We start from the raw sequence: 18,985 nt of genomic DNA on the forward strand, positions 1-18,985 counted from the left end.
AGATCCGCACGCCTTTGCACGTCATTTCCATCTGGTTAACAAAGCGGATTTGGAGACTGTTCTTAGGTCGGATCTTTTTCTAAACGAAACTGATAACCAGGTCAGAGCTGCTCATCACATCCTCGGATGCGACCCAGCTCAGAAATCATTCCCAGTCCCGAAGCACGTAATTAGAGCTCGCAACCCTCGGCTTACGCAAATCACTGTGGTGGAAGACGGTTTTGCATTTACTGAAGGGTCTTATATACCTAAAGGCATTCCGCTAGCAGGTCCCTCCTCATCCCAGCAAGTAACGATGGCCGAGGAAGGATTATCTAAGAAGGCAAGGGAGGTGGTTGAACTGAGTTCTTCTGAGGACGAATATAGCGTGTTCAACCTAGCTTATCAGTCCGAGGATCCCTCTGGTGATCTAGGAGACCCTCATTTGTCCAAAGCTGATCTCCAGTCCCTAAGAGTTGGTACTCCGACTGAGATGGGTTTAAAAAGACAGCCCCAAACCAATCTTCTTGACCTGCTCGAAGGCGGTTCCAAGAAAGGTGTACCAGAAGAGTCATAGCCCCAGCCCCCAGCACCTCCGCCCCAGATTTTAACTGTGCAAACCAGGTCGTCTTCTGCTCCCACAGTAACAGACCCTCAGACCGAGTCTCATGACCCGAAAAGGAAGAGACTTTCCAAGGGTAAGGAGCCAATGGATGGGAGCAAATCCCATTCCCCGCCCGAGGAGGGTAGGTTTCGCAGGCCTTTGAAGCAACTGAAGCTCGGTGATCAACGAAAGAGTAAGAAGGCCATCCAGCAGTCCGAGGCTCAAGCCTGGCTGCCCGCTGCCATGCTCCATGATCAGCCTCTGATGGATAACGCGTCGATGCTGGAATCTCAAGGAGCCGAGGGGGCTCTTGTAGCTGAGGCCCTGGAGAAATCTCTTCTTCTTCCCACTGACATGGCCGAGCTAAGAAATATGATTGGGGTAGAGGTTGTCCTCGACCTTAAGAAGTATCTAGGAATGGTAGGTCCTTTGGCACCTATTCACTTTATTCAAAGTTTGTCACTTAATACCTTCCTTTCTCTTTACAGAGTTACTTGTTTTTATTGGCAGGCTATCCAGGTCCTTTTCAGGTTAGGCGAGGAGGTCGATGACTATAGCAATGCCTTAGTGCAAGAGCGTGACAAGTTCTTGGAGGCTGCCAATACTCTCAAGAGATCTGAGGCCGACCTAAAAAAGGCGACCGAGGATCTGGAAGAGATGACGAAGGCCAGGGATACTGCTGTCTTCGACCTAGCCGTGGCCAGGAAGCAAGCTGAGGATCAAACTAATCACTTGCAAGACGTTGAGGGTCAATTACAGACTGCCAAAAAGAACATTACCTATATGAAGGGAAAGTTGACCGCGGCAATCCATGAGAAAGTTGTTGCCGAGTATGCTAGGGAAGAGGCTGTGAGAGCCAAAGACGAGGCGGTATTTGCAAAAATAGACGCTGAGCGCTCTGTAGAACAGGCAGAGGAGAATGCTTTCGCAGATGGGGTGGCTACGACTGAAGCCACCCTTCGGGCTCAAGTTCCTGCAGTGTGCAGGCATTACTGTTCTCAGACCTGGCATGAAGCCCTCAACCAAGCAGGGGTTAATGTCTCATCTGATCTTAGGAGGGAGGACAGGGTATATTACCCTATTGCCATTCACGAGGTTGCACCTGTTGCTCCCGAAGAGGGGTCTTCATTACCAGCGGTTGAGAGTCACGATAAGACCGCCGAGGATACACCGTTAACTGACCAACCATCCGAGGAGGTTGAGCCCCAGAGAGCATTGGGGGAAGTTATAACCGAGGGTCAGGGAATACCACAAGACGTGGCAAGTCCTCCGGCGGACCTTTCGAGACCAAGCCCTTAGGCCTTGGCCAACGCCTTTTGATTTACTTATTGACTTAATCTGCCTACTAAGTTAAGGAGACTAGTATACGACATAGGATAAATTTGTTTATTTTCTCTTTTATCTTCTCTTTTATCTCATTTTGTTTCTTGCCTCAGTGGCGTTGTAAGGGAGTTGTATACTTTCCGTTTGAATTGAATACTTAATACTTCGCTTCCAACTAATGATATTTTCTTTTGTTTGCTTTACTATTATATTCTGCTCAATATTCGTATTCTATTATGGAGTTAGCCTCATGAAACCATCTGTTATCCTTCAAATATAAATCTAAAGACCGTATTATAGCTTGACTCTAAGTAACGCTTTGGTTTTTCTTCAGATAGTTATTTTCTCCATGGGTTCGAGTCCGAGGACCATGCAATACCTTGGTTATGCCTAGTACTTCTATTTTTCTATAAGTATCTAGTTTTCCATAGGTTTGGGTCCGAGGACCATGCAATAACTTGGTTCTGTCTAGTACTTCCATTTTTCTATAAGTATCTAGTTTTCCATAGGTTTGGGTCCGAGAACCATGCAATACCTTGGTTCTGTCTAGTACTCAGGTATAATGGTGTGTATAGTTTTACCACAGGCTTGGGTCCGAGGACCATGCAATACCTTGGTTTTGTCTACCACTTCTATTTTTCTGTAAGTATCTAGTTTCCCCATAGGTTTGGGTCCGAGGACCATGCAATACCTTGGTTCTGTCTAGTATAATGGTGTGTATAGTTTTACCATAGGCTTGGGTCCGAGGACCATGCAATACCTTGGTTCTGTCTATCACTTCTATTTTTCTGTAAGTATCTAGTTTCCCCATAGGTTTGGGTCCGAGGACCATGCAATACCTTGGTTCTGTCTAGTACCCAGGTATAATGGTGTGTATAGTTTTACCATAGGCTTGGGTCCTAGGACCATGCAATACCTTGGTTCTGTCTACCACTTCTATTTTTCTATAAGTATCTAGTTTCTCCATAGGTTTGGGTCCGAGGACTATGCAATACCTTGGTTCTGTTTAGTACCCAGGTATAATGGTGTGTATAGTTTTATCATAGGCTTGGGTCCGAGGACCATGCAATACCTTGGTTCTGTCTACCACTTCTATTTTTCTGTAAGTATCTAGTTTCTCCATAGGTTTGGGTTCGAGGACCATGCAATACCTTGGTTCTGTCTACCACTTTTATTTTTCTGTAAGTATCTAGTTTCCCCATAGGTTTGGGTCCGAGGATCATGCAATACCTTGGTTCTGTCTAGTACCCAGGTATAATGGTGTGTATAGTTTTACCATAGGCTTGGGTCCGAGGACCATGCAATACCTTGGTTCTGTCTACCACTTCTATTTTTCTGTAAGTATCTAGTTTCCCCATAGGTTTGGGTCCGAGGACCATGCAATACCTTGGTTTTGTCTAGTACCCAAGTATAATGGTGTGTATAGTTTTACCATAGGCTTGGGTCCGAGGACCATACAATACCTTGGTTCTGTCTACCACTTCTATTTTTTTGTAAGTATCTAGTTTTCCCATAGGTTTGGGTCTGAGGACCATGCAATACCTTGGTTCTGTCTAGTACCCAGGTATAATGGTGTGTATAGTTTTACCATAGGCTTGGGTCCTCGGACCATACAATACCTTAGTTCTGTCTACCACTTCTATTTTTCTGTAAGTAGAGGTTTGTCCTCGGATCGCTTTACTGGAGACGATTCCTCCTTGGGTCGGATTATGATCTTTACACGTGGCGTTGACCTCGCCTCCAGCTCGATGCCCCATCTTTTTCATTTATGAAGCGCCCTTTGTCTATTCGTGTTCCGCGCTTGACGCTTCGGTGCGCGAAACGCGCCTTCATTAATGTCCTCATAAATTAACACGAGTCCAACGGTCTACGGCCTCCTTGGAAATTGGTAGCTTCATTATTAGCCCAGCTGATAATTCTCTTTTCGAACTCTGCATGAATTAATTCTCACCAACCCCCACCCCCTATAAAAGGTGGCGAGATGGTTTCTCCACAACCCATGGACCTTTCAATACAAACAGAAAAACAGAACACATTCTTCCAACTTCCCAAGCCCTTTTAACAACCCCGCCGGAATTGTGACTCGAACTGGCAAAAGCCGGTATGGCTGCAGCCTCCACTGGGCTTTCGGTGCGGCAGAATCTAGGCGTAACCCCGATGGTGCCCTACAAGGTGGCCCGGAGGGATGTTGTTAGAGCACCTAAAGTCTTTCCTCGGAGCGCACCCCCGACGAGGAAGACGTGTGAATTCACCTCATGGGCGGTGCTCGAGTGTTGCCGTCTCCAACGGCCAACACTCGTGAGAATTGGAGAGAATCAAGGGAACATCATGGGGGAAGGTATCCCGGAGCCCCTGCATCTGCTCCTCTCTTTGTTTCAGCTCTGCCTGGCCGAGAAGGGAGTTGTTGGCAGCCTGGAAACATGATGGCCCTCCCCCTTCTCTGCCTTTTGTCAAGCTCTCCCATTCTCTTTATACCAATAAAGGGACGGCTTGACACTTCCCACCGGCTAGTTTTTTCTTAGGGCGGCTCCACCTGGGCCTCTGATTATAGAAATAGCTGGTAGGATTAGCTTGTAAATTTGTTTGTAAAACATGCCTGCCTGAGCCTCTGATTGTAATTTGTACTCTTTCTATTTATGAAATAATAATATCAAGATTTCTCTTTTCGCTGTCAAATCTTCTATTTTTTTTTTCAACCTACTGTAAAATGAATACTTAGAACACTCGCCTGGTGCGCCGGCCAGCACCCTAATCCTTCCCATAGACGGCGCCAATTGTAGGGACTCAGTTTGGATTGACTCTGAGTTTGGATGAGTTTTCAGCCCAACAAGCCCAAACAATAAATTTATAGAGAGTCGGTTAAAGGTTTAGGCGCTGGCCGTCGTTCATCAAGCATGAACTTTTATTTATAAAAAGATACTTAGAGTTTCTATACAACTGGGAGGATGCTCCTCGGCCCATGGCTGAGGAAGCCTTTTTCTTTTCTTTTTTCCTCCTCTTCTTTTTACTTTACTTGCTTTCCTTATATAGTTTTCATCTTCCTATCTCCTTATTCCATCTGTTGATCATTCATTTGCCTCTCTTCTGGCCGTCCGTCCCATCAGAGGCCTTGTCAGTACTCGAGTGGTTCACTCTGATCAACGTTGCCCTGCTAAGGGGTTATATCCCCATTAATGCGGCCAGGGGGGTTAGGTGAATGCATTAAAAGTGAGGGTGACAGCTTACTTTGGGCCTAGTCTTTTCCGAAAATCACCCTTGTCAGGCCGAGGATGAGGAGGTCCTCGGCGTGGATTGGGAAAAGAGGCTTTCCACAATTTAGCCTTGAATAGTCAGTATTCCTCGGCATGGGCCTTGGGCCTGCTATCCGATGGGCTGAGGCCATCAGGCCCACGGGCCCCACAATATATATAAGACTCTATAATGTTTAAAAGTGATATATAAATAACGTTGTTTATATATATATATATATATATTTTAAAGAAAGAGGTAAGGCAATGTGGAATAATGTTTAAAAATGAGATAGAGAATTGTAAAAAGTTGAAGCAATTTCATATTTTTTTTTATAAAGATAATTGGAGTATTTGAATTCAAATAGATAACAAATATAGATAGGAATCAGACATTTGAATACAAATTGGTGGTGAGAATAACAGTTTTTTTTTTTCCCCATTTTATACGTGAGATAGTATTACTCTTTTAACATTTTTTGGAAGAAGTAATTTTGTATATTTTTATAAAGATAATTGAAGTATTTGAATTCCAATAGATAACAAATATAGATAGGAATCAGACATTTGAATATAAATGGGTGATGAGAATAACCTTTTTTTTTTTCTTTTTTTCCTTTTGTATGTGAGATAGTATTATTGTTTTAACATTTTTTGCTTTTTTGTAGGAAAAAAAATTAAACTAAAGGGTATGTTATTTCAGAATTTGTATGAGGGTATTTTGGTAAGCCAAAAATTGAAGACGAAATAGGAAAATCCTCTTATTAATAATATAGATAACTAAAATGTTTCAGACTATAGGGAACCAAACCCCATCGAACACAAAATCAGTATGATCTCTTTGTTAACGAAACCATGGAGATGGAGCTGAAATAATAGCAACAACGACTTAGTGTGGTAATGGCCCCACCAAATAAAAAAAATACAATTATATATATATATATATATTAATTTTAGCAATTTGATTCAATAAAATTATACTTAGTCCCCTTAACAATATCATTAATACTTTTAAAAGTCATAAACAAAATATTCATTGATCTAAATTTTAAAACAAATTAACAAACCCAAAAAAATTAGCTCGACAACAAAAATTACCAATAACAAACCTAAGAAAAAAGTTAAGTCTGATCAACCAATTGTTAATATTAAATGGATACTTATTTGAAATTTTGTAATGATTTATTTATTTATTTATTTATACCTCCATCGCTTTTAATTCTAAGTCCTGACTCCGTCCCCGGGACATTTTTTCTCTTGGCGGTCTCTCATGGCATGTGTATTAAAATAATATTTTAATATCATGTTAGTTAGGCCAACTTTTGTTTTCATCAATCTCTTAACAGTAGGAACTATTTCGATATAATACAAAAATGTTAGGGACTAAACTGACACATTTGAAATGTTAGAGACTAAATTGACACATATCATAAAAATTAAAAACTGAACTCTTAATTACTCTCATTATTATTAATATTGGATATGAGATTGGTATATTAGCTAAAATATGAACTTAGTTATAACTTTAAGAATCACGATAATTTATATGGGTTTGACCAAGAAAATATATCAAAATAGTATAATACCCTTGAAGACTTGATTAGGATGATAGGAAATGAATTTTGGAATTTTGGGAAGATTTTTATGGGTATGTTTGGTAGATTGTAACGGTAATTACTTAGGAATTGGAATAGGTATTACAAGAAATACAAGACGCTGTAATGTAATGCTTATTATTATTCATTTGTTTGGCGACAACATAATAATAGAACCCTATTGATGCCCACTTTGGCAAGGAGACCTAATAGAAGGAAGAAGCCCAACAATATGGGAAGAAAATAGTTAGTAAATTAAGAAGAAAACCATTGAGCCTGAATGACATGAATAATGGATCATAGGTCTAGAAAATAGTAAATGGGCCTCAAAGAAAGCTAGCGGGCCCGAAGGGGTCTAGAGAAAGTAGTAAACCCATGGGCATTATAAGAAATAGAAAGCAATCAAGGATAGGCCAAAGAGGCCCGAAGTATGAATTAGTGAGTAAGTGGTTGGTGGGAAAGCCCATAAACTCCAAGAGTAAAGGATATGGTAAATTGAGCTGGGGAAGCCCAAAAGACTTAGCAAAAGCCCATAGGAATAAAGAATTAGAATGGGCCAAGAATGCCCAAAAGGATGAAATGAGCTAAGGAAGCTCAGAAGCAATGGAATGGGCTAAGGTAGCCTAAAACAGTATGAATACTAGCCCAATGATAATACCGGGCCACTGGAATTAAGCAAAGGGAAAGCATATAGCAGGCCCAAAAGAGGCCCAGCAAGCATAGGTCAAACAATAGCACATCAGGAATGACAGAATAGCATGGCAAAAGTGTTAGCAAAAATGCGAAAAGGGCAAAGAATGGATTAGAGAAGGAAAAACCCACAATCAAGCAAGGCCCAGCCCAGGAAGGAAGTGAGACATAAAGAACGAAGGCTCAAAGACCCATTCACACCACAAGAAGTCAAGGACAAGCAGTAGAATGTACAAATGAGCCTTCAGGTCATGGCAAATGCATGAATAGCAGACAAGCCATGGACATGCATGGAAGTGGAGCACGATAAGGCTTAAGCACCACCAACTTGTACCTAGCCAATACATGAGTGGTGGGCCATGGGTTAGAAGTAAGAGAGGGTGTGGTTTAGCGGTGGGGAGAAGGGGGAAGCCTATTTTGGGATTCCCGCTCAAACTCTTTTGGGGGAAATGTCCTACTAGGATGACATACCACCAAAAAGAGGGAAAGATGAGTTTGAATCACTAGGTGCATGCCATGAGAGATAGTGAGAGAGAATGCCCACCCTTATCCGGATAGGAATGCCATGGTGAGCAAGTAAACAAAAGAAGGCTCTTTGTTTGGTTATGGGATGTGGCACGACCAGTATAGGTAAGTGGTGGTGATTGGGTAGCTGACAGACTAGTGGGTGGTCTGGAAGGACACCCACACCTAGAGAAAAGCGGTTAAGGGGTAAAATAGTAAAAACCCATTACGACAGGCAGTATAAAAGGGTACTCCGCTGTGCACAGGAAATAGAACACAAGAGAAGGAGGAAAAGGGATATCATAACAACACCACAAGAAAACAACGAAAGAAGAGAGTAAAAAAAAAAAAAAAAAAGAGCAGAGAACTTAGAAGGAAAAGAGAGTTATAAAGTAGAATAGAGAGTAGGCAAGAGTATGGTAGCAGACATATACCGATAGGCTAATCCCTTCTCTCCCTCTAAAAGCCTACCCTCTAGAAAGGTTTAAGGAATTTGAGGATAAGCCATCTTGGCCCATTCTCTAAAAGTGTGTAATTTCCATGGTAGGATCTCCCTGTGAGGTTACCCACATTGAAGAAGTGGTTCCCTTCTTGGACTTAACTCCACAGGATAACCAAGAATGACAAATTGATCATTCTTTCTTTCATTTTTATTAATCACACAATGGTGTTATTTCCTTTTTCTTTATTGTTATCATCTTGTTTATATTGCGTTTATATTGCTGCATTGTTATATTACACCTACCTACCGTAACTATTTTGTAACAGTTTCCTCTGCCATGGGCATGTGACCAAAATTTTAGCAAAGGGGCTTTAGTTTGTGCACAAGCTAGCTTATGGTGTATTACAGTTAAGCTGGTCCTGACTCTTCTACCCAGAACCATTGGGCCATAGTGTGGAAGGAGGTAGCCCAGCCCACAGTTGTAAACAGGTCCACCACAAACCCTTAAAATAATGGAATGAAAGCATTTTAATCAAACTTAAGATATATTTTAAGAAAGTCGGTTCCAGTTAGCTTAACTAGTAAAGCCTCTGATGGTTGAATAAGAGACTTGAGATTCAATCACCGCTTATACCAAAAACCGATAGGTGTTTTGGTTTGATGATAAAGAGCTACCATCAGGAGCGGACGCTATAGGTTGAAACTCTCTCAAAAAAAGATATATTTTAGGAAATATTTTACTCAAATAATCATATTTCCTAAAAAAAAAAAAATTTAAATTTGAAAGAAAAATTAGTTATTTTTTATGATTTTTTATTTTCATGATTGTTATGTGCATATGGAAAGTTTTTTTTGAAAATATATTAATTATAGAAATTAATACTCCTACTAAGATATAGCTATTGCATCCTTTTCAAAGGTGAATAATTAATTTTCATTTTAAAGAATAACTATTTATAAGGAATGACTATTTCTTGTAATAAAAACATAACCAAACTACTGAATAGTTAAATCATAGGAATAACTATTACATTATAGTACTTATTACAATCTACCAAACATACTTAATGGATTTCTAGCTTGTTCCACCAGGTGGGAGGGCTGCTGCATTTAAGAGTGTATATTATACTTTATGAAGGTTTCAGCTTTATGCAGTTTGGTACAGTGCAAAAAGTTACTCAGCTATGAAGGAGGATAGTCCAAAAGGGAGAAAGTCTCAAAGTTGGTTTTTGCATTTGCAAATTTCTAAGGATGTTGTTTTGAGACATCATCATTCAAGTTGGTTTTTGTTGTTTTTGCATTTGCAATTTCTTAATCATGTTTTGAGAGATCATCATTCTTTCTAAATGAAACTGTTGTGCTTATGTATTGTTTTTATCTAAAATATTGCTGCAATTTTGTGTAACTATTTAACAATAAAAAATGGTATCCATTTGGCACAACAACAACTTCAATGCCTTATTGTTTTTATTTAAAATATTGCTGCAATTTTGTGTAACTATTTAACAATTAAACATGACATCCATTTGGTACAACCACAACCTCAAGGCCTAATATTTATTATATAGAATATAATTTTATTAAAATTGTGTAAGTGGTGAAAAAATTAAAAGTGATGGTACATTTGAAAATAATTATCCATTACTCATTCATTCAAATTATGACAAAAAGAAATTGTGTATGGTAGTAGCTCAGTCCCACATGTAAGGGTTGCAATTTGTGTTTGCAGATTGGGTTCGCGTCGTGTCAAGTCATGAGTATTCGGCTATATGAGTTGACCCGAACCCGACCTGTTTAGCAAACATGTCAAGATCCTCAACCTTAACCTGATCTATTTATTAAACATGTTGACCTGACATGACACATTTAACTTGTTTAATTAACAAGTCATGTAAAGGTCAATACAAATGATCTATTTAATAATCCATTTGATTAATTGGTCATATTTAACCACAATAACCTATTATCAATTCCCATGTATCTAAAACTAAAATACAACTACATCTGTAAATATAGTATAATAAACATATAATTACAACAAAAAATTAAGCAATATTAACAAAATAATAATAATAAAAGCTAATACCTTTAAAAACTAAACAAGTTAGATTAGTTCACATGTTGAACACAAACACGACCTGTTTATTAAATGGGTCAGTCGTGTCGACCTGAATATGACCCGAATTCATTTAACCTTAACCCATAGCCTGTTTATAAATGAGTTAGTCCTGTTGGATTTAGGGACGGAGTCAAGACTTGGAGTTAGGAGGGTAGAAGTATAAACAATTTTTTTTTTTGAAACTCCCAATAAACATTCATTTAATAAACCATCAATAAAAAAAAAAATACACAAAATTATTGTTTTTAAGATATTACAATACAGTGTTGTACTACTAGTATTAGCTTCTAAATCACTTGAAACTTTTCTTTTGAAAAAATCAAATATGGTAGTTGACTTTTTCATAATCTACAAATGGAATATAACTTAAAATTATCATGTCATTATATGGTTAATAATCTACCATCATTATACACAATAGACAAGCACTTTGCACACAAGCACTCAACAATTAACCAATAAATTTTAAAGTTACAAATAATTTCTTTAATTATTTACCAAAAAGACATCTCTTTAATTTTTTAAAAGATACTAAACTAATATACATAAACACTAATAGACAAAAGAAAAGCACTACATTAAATGAACAAAACACATCACATGGGTTGTTGGGCATTAGGTGTTAACGTGTTGAATTGCTTGGCATTAGGTGTTGACGTGTTGAATTGCTGAGCATTAGGTATTGCCTGTTTAGCTTTTTGATTATCAAAAGAGAGGACTAGAGTCACTAGACAGCATTTTTATTAAATTTTGTTATCTCTCTCTTTCACTCTCTCTCTAGTGTCTTCTAGTCTCTTGACTCTCTTCTGTCTCTCATCTTTGCCTCTCTTTAAATTTTATTCACAAACCACAATCTAAGTTTATCAAACAAGCATTAGGGAATATGAGAGGGATACAATATTCTCATCCAAAAAAATTACTAGGTTTGGGTGGTGCTGCGGTGGACTGGTGGTGGCTGGTGGCGTCAATTGTGGTGTGCTAGTCAGCCTCTGCTTTGCCCAACTCCTTAGTTTGAGGACTTTTACGTTTTTCTTTAAGTTAGGTTTTATTTTCTTTAATTTTTTTTTCAAGTGGCTTAGAAATCCCCTTCTTTTTCCCTGCTATATGTGTCTTGCCGTTGGGTTTAGGGTGTCTTTTTTTTTTTTCCTAAATTTTTTAAAAACAATTTGGAGGGCCACTGTCCCCCCACGTCCAACAATAGCTCCGTCCCTGGTTGGATTCATGGGTTTTATTAGATTTTGTCACCCCTACCCATATGACAATGATGACATGCCATGCCTATAACGTTCGTTTACCTCTTATAAGCCAGAGCAGTACATGCCATGCCTAGGTCAGTCACTGATTTCAGAAAATCGTTTTTATTTTGGTCCCTACTGTCAACCTAGTAACAGAAAATGCATATGTGGCAAAGGAAATGCACTGTTTGCTGACGTAGCTAATAAAATAATAATAAAAAATTATACTTAGCATTTTTTAAATGCCACATTAGCATTTAAATTAATAAAAAAAGCCAACTCAAAAAATTAAAAAAAGTCAATCATTTTTTTTAAAAAAAAAACCTTAAATCTAATTTAAACTAAAATCATTTCTTAAAAAATCAAAAATCATTATCTTTTTAATTCTTTTTTATTTTTCTTTAACCTTATCAGCTTTAAAAAAAATCCCTACACTGAAAAAATAATCTCAAATTCTCTCACTCTTTTCATGCTCAATGGATAGAATTTCTCACTCTCCATTGTCCATGGTCGGAGCTCACTTGCCCTTTATCTTGAGGTATAAGACCTTGGAGTCGCTGGTGGTGGCGAAGGGGATGAGTTTGGTGTCAAGGAGCTTTGAGGATTTCGTCGCAGATGTGGGAGAGCTCTGACTTGATCTTGGATTTGTAGTCTCGGATCATGGACACGTGGTCCTCGTTGTCGCGGCTCTCCTCCTTCTACTTGATCGAGGAGATGATGTGCCACGAGGCTCGCCCCGTGTCAATCACGTTCTTGTACGCCATGGAGAGAAGGTTTCGCTCCTCAACGGTGGGCTCCTCACTCTCCACCACTGCTGAGACCTTCTCCATGAACTCCACCACTCCTTGCACCGCTGGGCTTGCTCGGCAAGCTTCGCAATGTACACGTTCTCTTCGCGAGCCGAGGGTGTCACTGCTATTGTTTTTGATTGGTGGTCTAATTTGTTCATGTGAGTTTTGGATTGCAGTATCGGTGGCTTGATCGGTGGGTTTTTGAACTGTTCACTTGTTGCTGTGTTTATTTTAAATTTCTGGGTTTTTTTTTTTTTTTTTCCCCATGTGGATTTGATGATTTTTCTTGGTTTATGGGTTTGAATTGTTGGAGGTTTTGGTGGAGGATAGGGATTTTGTATGCATTTTAAGCATCGGTTCATTAAATGTGCGTTATTTTAGTGTCTGTTTTGAAAGAAAATCTTGATTTTCTGGGGAAAATGTTGATGATTGTTTAAGGAAAATTTATGAGGTTGGTTGGGTTTGTTGTTATTGTGAGCTGGGTTTGTGTGTGTTTGTTTCATTAGAAAATTTCTGGTTTTGGTGGAAAGAAAATGTTGTGATGAAAATCTTAGGCATTGGCTTTTTAGATGTGAATTTTTTTAGTGTTTGGTGAAATTTGTTGGGAAAGATGTTGAATGCCCAGGAATTTTGTGTTCTTGAGTTCTTGTGATCTGGTTTCATGTTCTTGAGCTCTTGTGTATTCATGTTCAAATCTAAAACTATGTATTTTTATGTTTTTAATTTTGTTTTTATGTATGTTTAATTTTTTTTCAAATTGATAATTTTTTTTAAAAATTAGACGATGACATGGCATGTTGAGGTGGTTTTTTATTTTATTTTATTAGCCACGTCAGTATCTAATATGCAAACAGTGTATTTCGTTTGCCATGTATGCATTTTCTGTTTCTGAGTTGACGGTAGGGATCAAAATAAAAATGATTTTTTAAAATCAGGGACTGACCTAGGAGTGAAATCAATTTAGAAACTAAATCGAGAATCGATTTAAAACGTAGGGACTAAAAGTGCAATTTCGCCGTGTATATATATATATATATATATATATTGTGGCACTAAGTACTAACATTAATTGTTCATTGTTCATGCATGACATAATTGTAACATTATTTGTGTTTACCAACTTTGAGGTCATTGTCTCGCCCCACGCGCTTGCTTGTGCTGTCAAACACTTGTGCTCACACGAAAGTTTCGTACTTTGTCCGGATGGATTGATGGATGGATAAAAGTTATCTTCATTTTCATTAGTCTCCACTCCTCCATCAGCTGGGTGGGAACGATTGGGACTGTTCATGTGATGTGAATTGTGGAGCTGCTCCAGCTGAGTACAGGGTATTTTTTTTTCTTGTCTCTTCTTCCCTTTCATTTACTTTTTCTGTTTTTAGTTTCTCATTTTCTTTTTTACCAAGTATGAGTTGCATCTTGCATTTTCCTCCCTTCTCCTTGGCCTAGAGCTTTATTAATCATTCATTTCTGTTTTGTTGTGCTTGTTTCTTTGTTGTTACATGATTACACTTTCCTAGTGAAACATCAATTATTTATTTATTCATACAAACATGTATTAATAAATTACAGATGATATTCCTCTAATTCAATCTTCTTGTATACTTTAAAGATTTTAATCCTAAACAGAAACACTTGAGATATAATTAACTATTGAAATGTTTTAGTTCTGTTGATAAATTTGCTGCAAAATTAGCACTTAAACAATAGCAAAATGAGTTGTAGTATCTTAATTTATATGATTATTTTAATTATTATTGGAGTATTTTCTTTATATTTTTTTATTTGATGGGTGAGTATCTTTGTTTTAGTATAAAATAGAACAACTTTTTTTTTTTTTTTGCCATTCGCTGGCCTCAACTTTGCTAGACAATTTTTCTTTTCACAACTTGCTAAAATGAGTAGTTGTGAGCATTTGCCTACCCAACCTCAAAAATCATTCACATAAGCTTATGCGTTCATTGTGCAAAATACGGTATTTGTGCAAACATATAATACAAGTATTGTTGCTGTGCATTTTAGTTTTTTATTATTTCTTTTGCTTTTCTTCAAGGAAGATAATGGATGGTGGTTATGGTGTGTGAAGAAAGAGAAGCAATTAAAAAAAATTAAGAAAATTTGATATTTTAATGAAATAGAGTTTAGAATAGATTATTTGATGTGGATATTTTGAAAAATGATTAGATAAAATGGAAAAAATAGATTTTTATACTAAAATAGACAGAAGTTTTTTCATGAGCTAATGCAAATGCTTTTGAATAAGAGACAATCTAAAATCCATTATTAATATAATTTTTATTTTCCATCACTCAAAATCTGTCTTCTCAACAAATTGTATATAAAATTTGTCGAAGTAAATAATTGTGTCACTATTCCTCCTACTAAAGCTCCGAGTCTATCACTAACAACTTGGAGTAGTCAATTATTTATTTATTTATTTTTGCAATAGCGTTATTATGCTACAGGCTTGTTTGCCATCAAAATGATCATACTTAATGATAAGGAATTAGTAAAATAGCCTGCAAGAGATGGCCTGCAATATTCATCTGTATTGTCCTGATTGCAGGCAACAAGATCGGGCTAGTTGCAGTGAACAAGTATGCAAAATCTATAACCCAATTGAATTATCAAGTCAGCTTTGTATTAGTATTTATGTGTGTGCGCGTGTTTTTTTTTTTTTTTTTTGAGGGGGATGTATTAGTATTTATGTTGGGAAACCATTTTAATCTTATGCAGTAGTGATGGAGCTCTTTTTCTTCTTCCTCATTTCGCTACTCTTGGTTTATTCCATTTATTTTGGCATTTGGACTTTAGCTTATAAAACCAAAGAAAATGTCACATGTATTGTCCTGATTGCAGGCAACAAGATCGGGCTAGTTGCAGTGAACAAGTATGCAAAATCTATAACCCAATTGAATTATCAAGTCAGCTTTGTATTAGTATTTATGTGTGTGCGCGTGTTTTTTTTTTTTTTTTGAGGGGGATGTATTAGTATTTATGTTGGGAAACCATTTTAATCTTATGCAGTAGTGATGGAGCTCTTTTTCTTCTTCCTCATTTCGCTACTCTTGGTTTATTCCATTTATTTTGGCATTTGGACTTTAGCTTATAAAACCAAAGAAAATGTCACTGGCATGAGGCCAAGTCTCCCTCCTGGAAGTTTTGGTTGGCCAATTATTGGTGAAACCCTTCAATTTATTGTTGCACACTATGAGGGAACTGTAGATAAATTTGTCTCAAAGAGAGCAACCAAATATTCCTCCAAAGTATTCAAGACTTCTCTTCTTGGAGAGAATTTTATAGTTTTTTCGGGCGCTGCTGCGAATAGATTCATTTTTTCAAATGATAACAAGTTGTTCGCACGTTGGCGACCTCCCTCAGTTCAAAAACTCTTCCCGTCCATGAAATTTGTGCCCATTGAGCATGATGCTGCCAAGGCCAAGAAGTTTATGTCCTTGTTCTTCAAATTCAGTGAGGCTCAAAAATTAGTGGCATCAATTGATTCTATTTCAAGAAACCAATTGAAGAATAATTGGGAGGGCAAAGATGAAGTCAAAGTACATCCTCTAGTAAACATTTACACATTCACATTAGTTTGCCATTTATTTTTGAGCATCAATGACACTCAAAAGGTATCAAAGCTTTTGTACCACTTCAATCATCTAAATGAAGGCATACTATCCATACAATTAAGTATCCCCGGGACACCATTTTATCGTGCAATCAAAGCAGCAGAAGCTCTTAGGAAAGAGATTTATTTGATTATTAAGGAGAGGAAGGAAGCCTTGGCAAAGAATTTAGCATCTCCAACACAAGATGTGTTATCACAGATGATTGCTGTGCCGTTCGATGATGGGTTCATGCCAGAATTGGAGATTGCAGACAAGATTTTGGCATTTCTAATTGGTGGCCAAGATACTACTACTGCCACAATCACTTTTGCTATGAAATATCTCGCAGAGATGCCTCACCTCTACAATGAAGTTTTAAAAGGTATATTTTAATATTTTGGTAAAAGTTCAATGTGCATCTTCTAAGTTACTTAATTTTAATTTTATTAATTTTGTTCTCCAGTTTTGAAAATGTTGTCAATGTAGTCTACCGTTTACTTCTGTTAAAAAAAAAAAAAAATTGTTGATAGCCCTCTGTTGTTATTTTCTAATTTCAAAGGAACTTAAAAAAAAAAAAATCTTTTTTAATAAAAAATTGATCTTTTTGTTAATAACTTTCTTTATAAACCATAGATTAGTTTTGTTACTTTATCCGTGGTAGTGTAATAGTCAAGATCGATGGTACTGGGTGATGGTTGTGAATGGGTCTTAAATTTTCTTAAAGAAATTAATATTAGTTTTTTTTTTTTTTAAATTTTTTTATTTGAAATCAATTTTAGTAACTTTTTAATATTTTAAAAAATAACGGTTAGTGACATATTTTCTAACGACAATAGACAAGAGGACTACCTTGATAACAATTGCAAACTTTGAGGATGAAGTTGACAAAATTTAAATATAGGTAATAGAATGATAGTTATCCAAAACTTATAGGGTGCAAAATGAAGTTTAGTCTAATTTCTTCATTCAATTTATAAATACATCTTTATTTTGGTTCATTTGTTTTATAAAATTCATACATCTAGATGAAGAGCTCACGAAACTTCTTTTGCATGATAGAGCAAAGAGAGGTCACAGCATTAATGAAGCCAAGAGAAGTACTATGTTGGGATGACGTACAGAAAATGAGATACACATGGAACTTTGTGAATGAAGTAATGAGGCATAGAACAATAATTCCAGGTTCTTTCAGAGAAGCCAAGACAGACATCAACTATGAAGGTTATGTCATTCCCAAGGGATGGAAGGTATATAACTTTCTAGCTAGATAGTCTCCTCACATTCGGTATATGACGACTTTGATTGGATTACATTGTTGTTGTTTCTTAAAGTTTGAGGTTGTTCTCATTTTGGTTTCTTCAATTAGAAAATTTTCATTTTGGTTCACTAAATTTGATTTTGTTTTCAAAATAGTCATTTTGTACATCTCGATTGTTGATCTGACCGATAAGTGTGAACAAAAGGATGTCGTTTCTTCTTTTTTACCCTCTCTCCAAATAGCTAGATCGGTAATGGAAATAAACGAAAGAAGCATTTTGAAAATGCAATCAAACTTGTTGGACAAAAATGAAAAATCTCAAATTTAGGAGACCAAAATTAAAACAACCCCAAACTTAAATGGTCAAAAATGTATTTTGCTGACAAATTTTGATTATTGAATTGAAGTGTGCATTCTTCTTGTTTTTCAGATATATTGGAGTGTGGGTTTTACCCAACATAATTCTGAGTACTTCTCGGAACCAGAAAAGTTTAATCCCATAAGATTTGAAGGAAGTGGACCTCCTCCTTACTCATATGTTCCTTTTGGGGCAGGACCTTTAATGTGCCCTGGAAAGGAGTATGCTAGAATTACCATTCTTGTCTTCCTTCATTATGCAGTGAAAATGTTCAAATGGGAACCAATTCTTCCCAGTGAGAAACTAAAGTTCAAGTTGGTCCACGTTCCAGCAGAGGGCTTCCCTGTTCGCCTTTCTCCGCACCAGAATTAAGTAGGTTTCTGTAGGTTTTTTTTATTTATTATTATATATTTTTTATTTTACTGGAAAGGAGTATGCTAGAATTACCATTCTTGTCTTCCTTCATTATGCAGTGAAAATGTTCAAATGGGAACCAATTCTTCCCAGTGAGAAACTAAAGTTCAAGTTGGTCCACGTTCCAGCAGAGGGCTTCCCTGTTCGCCTTTCTCCGCACCAGAATTAAAGGTTTCTGTAGGTTTTTATTATTATTATTATATTTTTTTATTTTTATTTTTATGATTTTTATTTTCCTTTAATTTTTTTAATAATCAAGAATATGTTTTAGTACCAAAGAAAACACATGGTACATCAAGGTTTAAATTTCTGTCTAATGCAGTGGACATAATATATATGATGCAGACATTTGTCCAATTTACATTGGACACGATACTTTGTAGACATGTGTCAGCATTGTAGCATTTCTTGTGCATTAGTGGATTTATTTAAATAATTGGGGCCTTAGAGCATCTCAAATAGCTTATCTAAATTTTTGTACTGTTTAGACAGTGAACAGTGATATTTAACTTTTACCTACCTACTTTTTCAAATACACTTTCTAACAAATTTTCTATCATTTTCTCCATCTCATTTAAATATTATTTCTTCATTCATTCATTATTCATTATTTATTCTTTTTTTTTTAATAACTACACATCTTACAACATTTTTTTATTCAATAGCTGATTATTATAATAGAAAAAAAAATTTGAAGTGTGAATAGTAAACGCTACAGTGTTCTCTACTTGTAGAGAAGCATTGTAGTAATTCTAATCTAAAAAATGGAGATGGAGAAGCTGTTGGAGTAGGTTTTTGGGGTGTTTTCTCTCTAAAATTGGCTTTAAAGAAGCCA

General features: G+C 36.8%; 1 protein-coding gene and 1 long non-coding RNA gene across 4 annotated transcripts; both read left to right on the plus strand.

The window, feature by feature from the left end:
* The first annotated feature begins 11,244 nt into the window (after positions 1-11,244).
* On the plus strand, positions 11,245-15,349 carry LOC136063112 (uncharacterized). 2 transcript variants are annotated; one of them, XR_010624823.1, is made up of 4 exons: positions 11,245-11,813; positions 12,203-13,838; positions 15,076-15,106; positions 15,246-15,349. It is a non-coding gene; the product is annotated as an uncharacterized LOC136063112 (long non-coding RNA). The 2 variants fall into 2 exon arrangements; XR_010624822.1 differs by lacking the exon at positions 11,245-11,813 and having other exon boundaries at positions 12,057-13,838.
* Positions 15,350-15,362: 13 nt separating this feature from the next.
* Positions 15,363-18,151, plus strand: LOC111996765 (beta-amyrin 28-monooxygenase). Of its 2 annotated transcripts, XM_065763021.1 has the most exons (4): positions 15,363-15,399; positions 15,537-16,502; positions 17,180-17,367; positions 17,809-18,151. In XM_065763021.1, the coding sequence occupies exons 2-4, from the start codon at positions 15,542-15,544 to the stop codon at positions 18,106-18,108; spliced, it is 1,449 nt and encodes a 482-aa protein (XP_065619093.1). In that variant the 5' UTR covers positions 15,363-15,399; positions 15,537-15,541; the 3' UTR covers positions 18,109-18,151. The 2 variants fall into 2 exon arrangements, with proteins under 2 accessions (XP_065619093.1, XP_023884531.1); XM_024028763.2 differs by lacking the exon at positions 15,363-15,399 and having other exon boundaries at positions 15,466-16,502.
* The last annotated feature ends 834 nt before the right edge of the window (positions 18,152-18,985 follow it).

The sequence above is a fragment of the Quercus suber genome, unplaced genomic scaffold (genome assembly GCF_002906115.3).
Source record: "Quercus suber isolate HL8 unplaced genomic scaffold, Cork oak 2.0 scaffold_487, whole genome shotgun sequence".
Classification (NCBI taxonomy): Eukaryota; Viridiplantae; Streptophyta; class Magnoliopsida; order Fagales; family Fagaceae; genus Quercus; species Quercus suber.

Coding starts and splice junctions, on each gene's coding strand:
- LOC111996765 (XM_065763021.1), top strand. CDS start 15,542: ATGGAGCTCTTTTTCTTCTTCCTCATTTCGCTACTCTTGGTTTATTCC. Junction 16,503..17,179: donor CTACAATGAAGTTTTAAAAG/GTATATTTTAAT, acceptor TTTGCATGATAG/AGCAAAGAGAGGTCACAGCA. Junction 17,368..17,808: donor TCATTCCCAAGGGATGGAAG/GTATATAACTTT, acceptor CTTGTTTTTCAG/ATATATTGGAGTGTGGGTTT.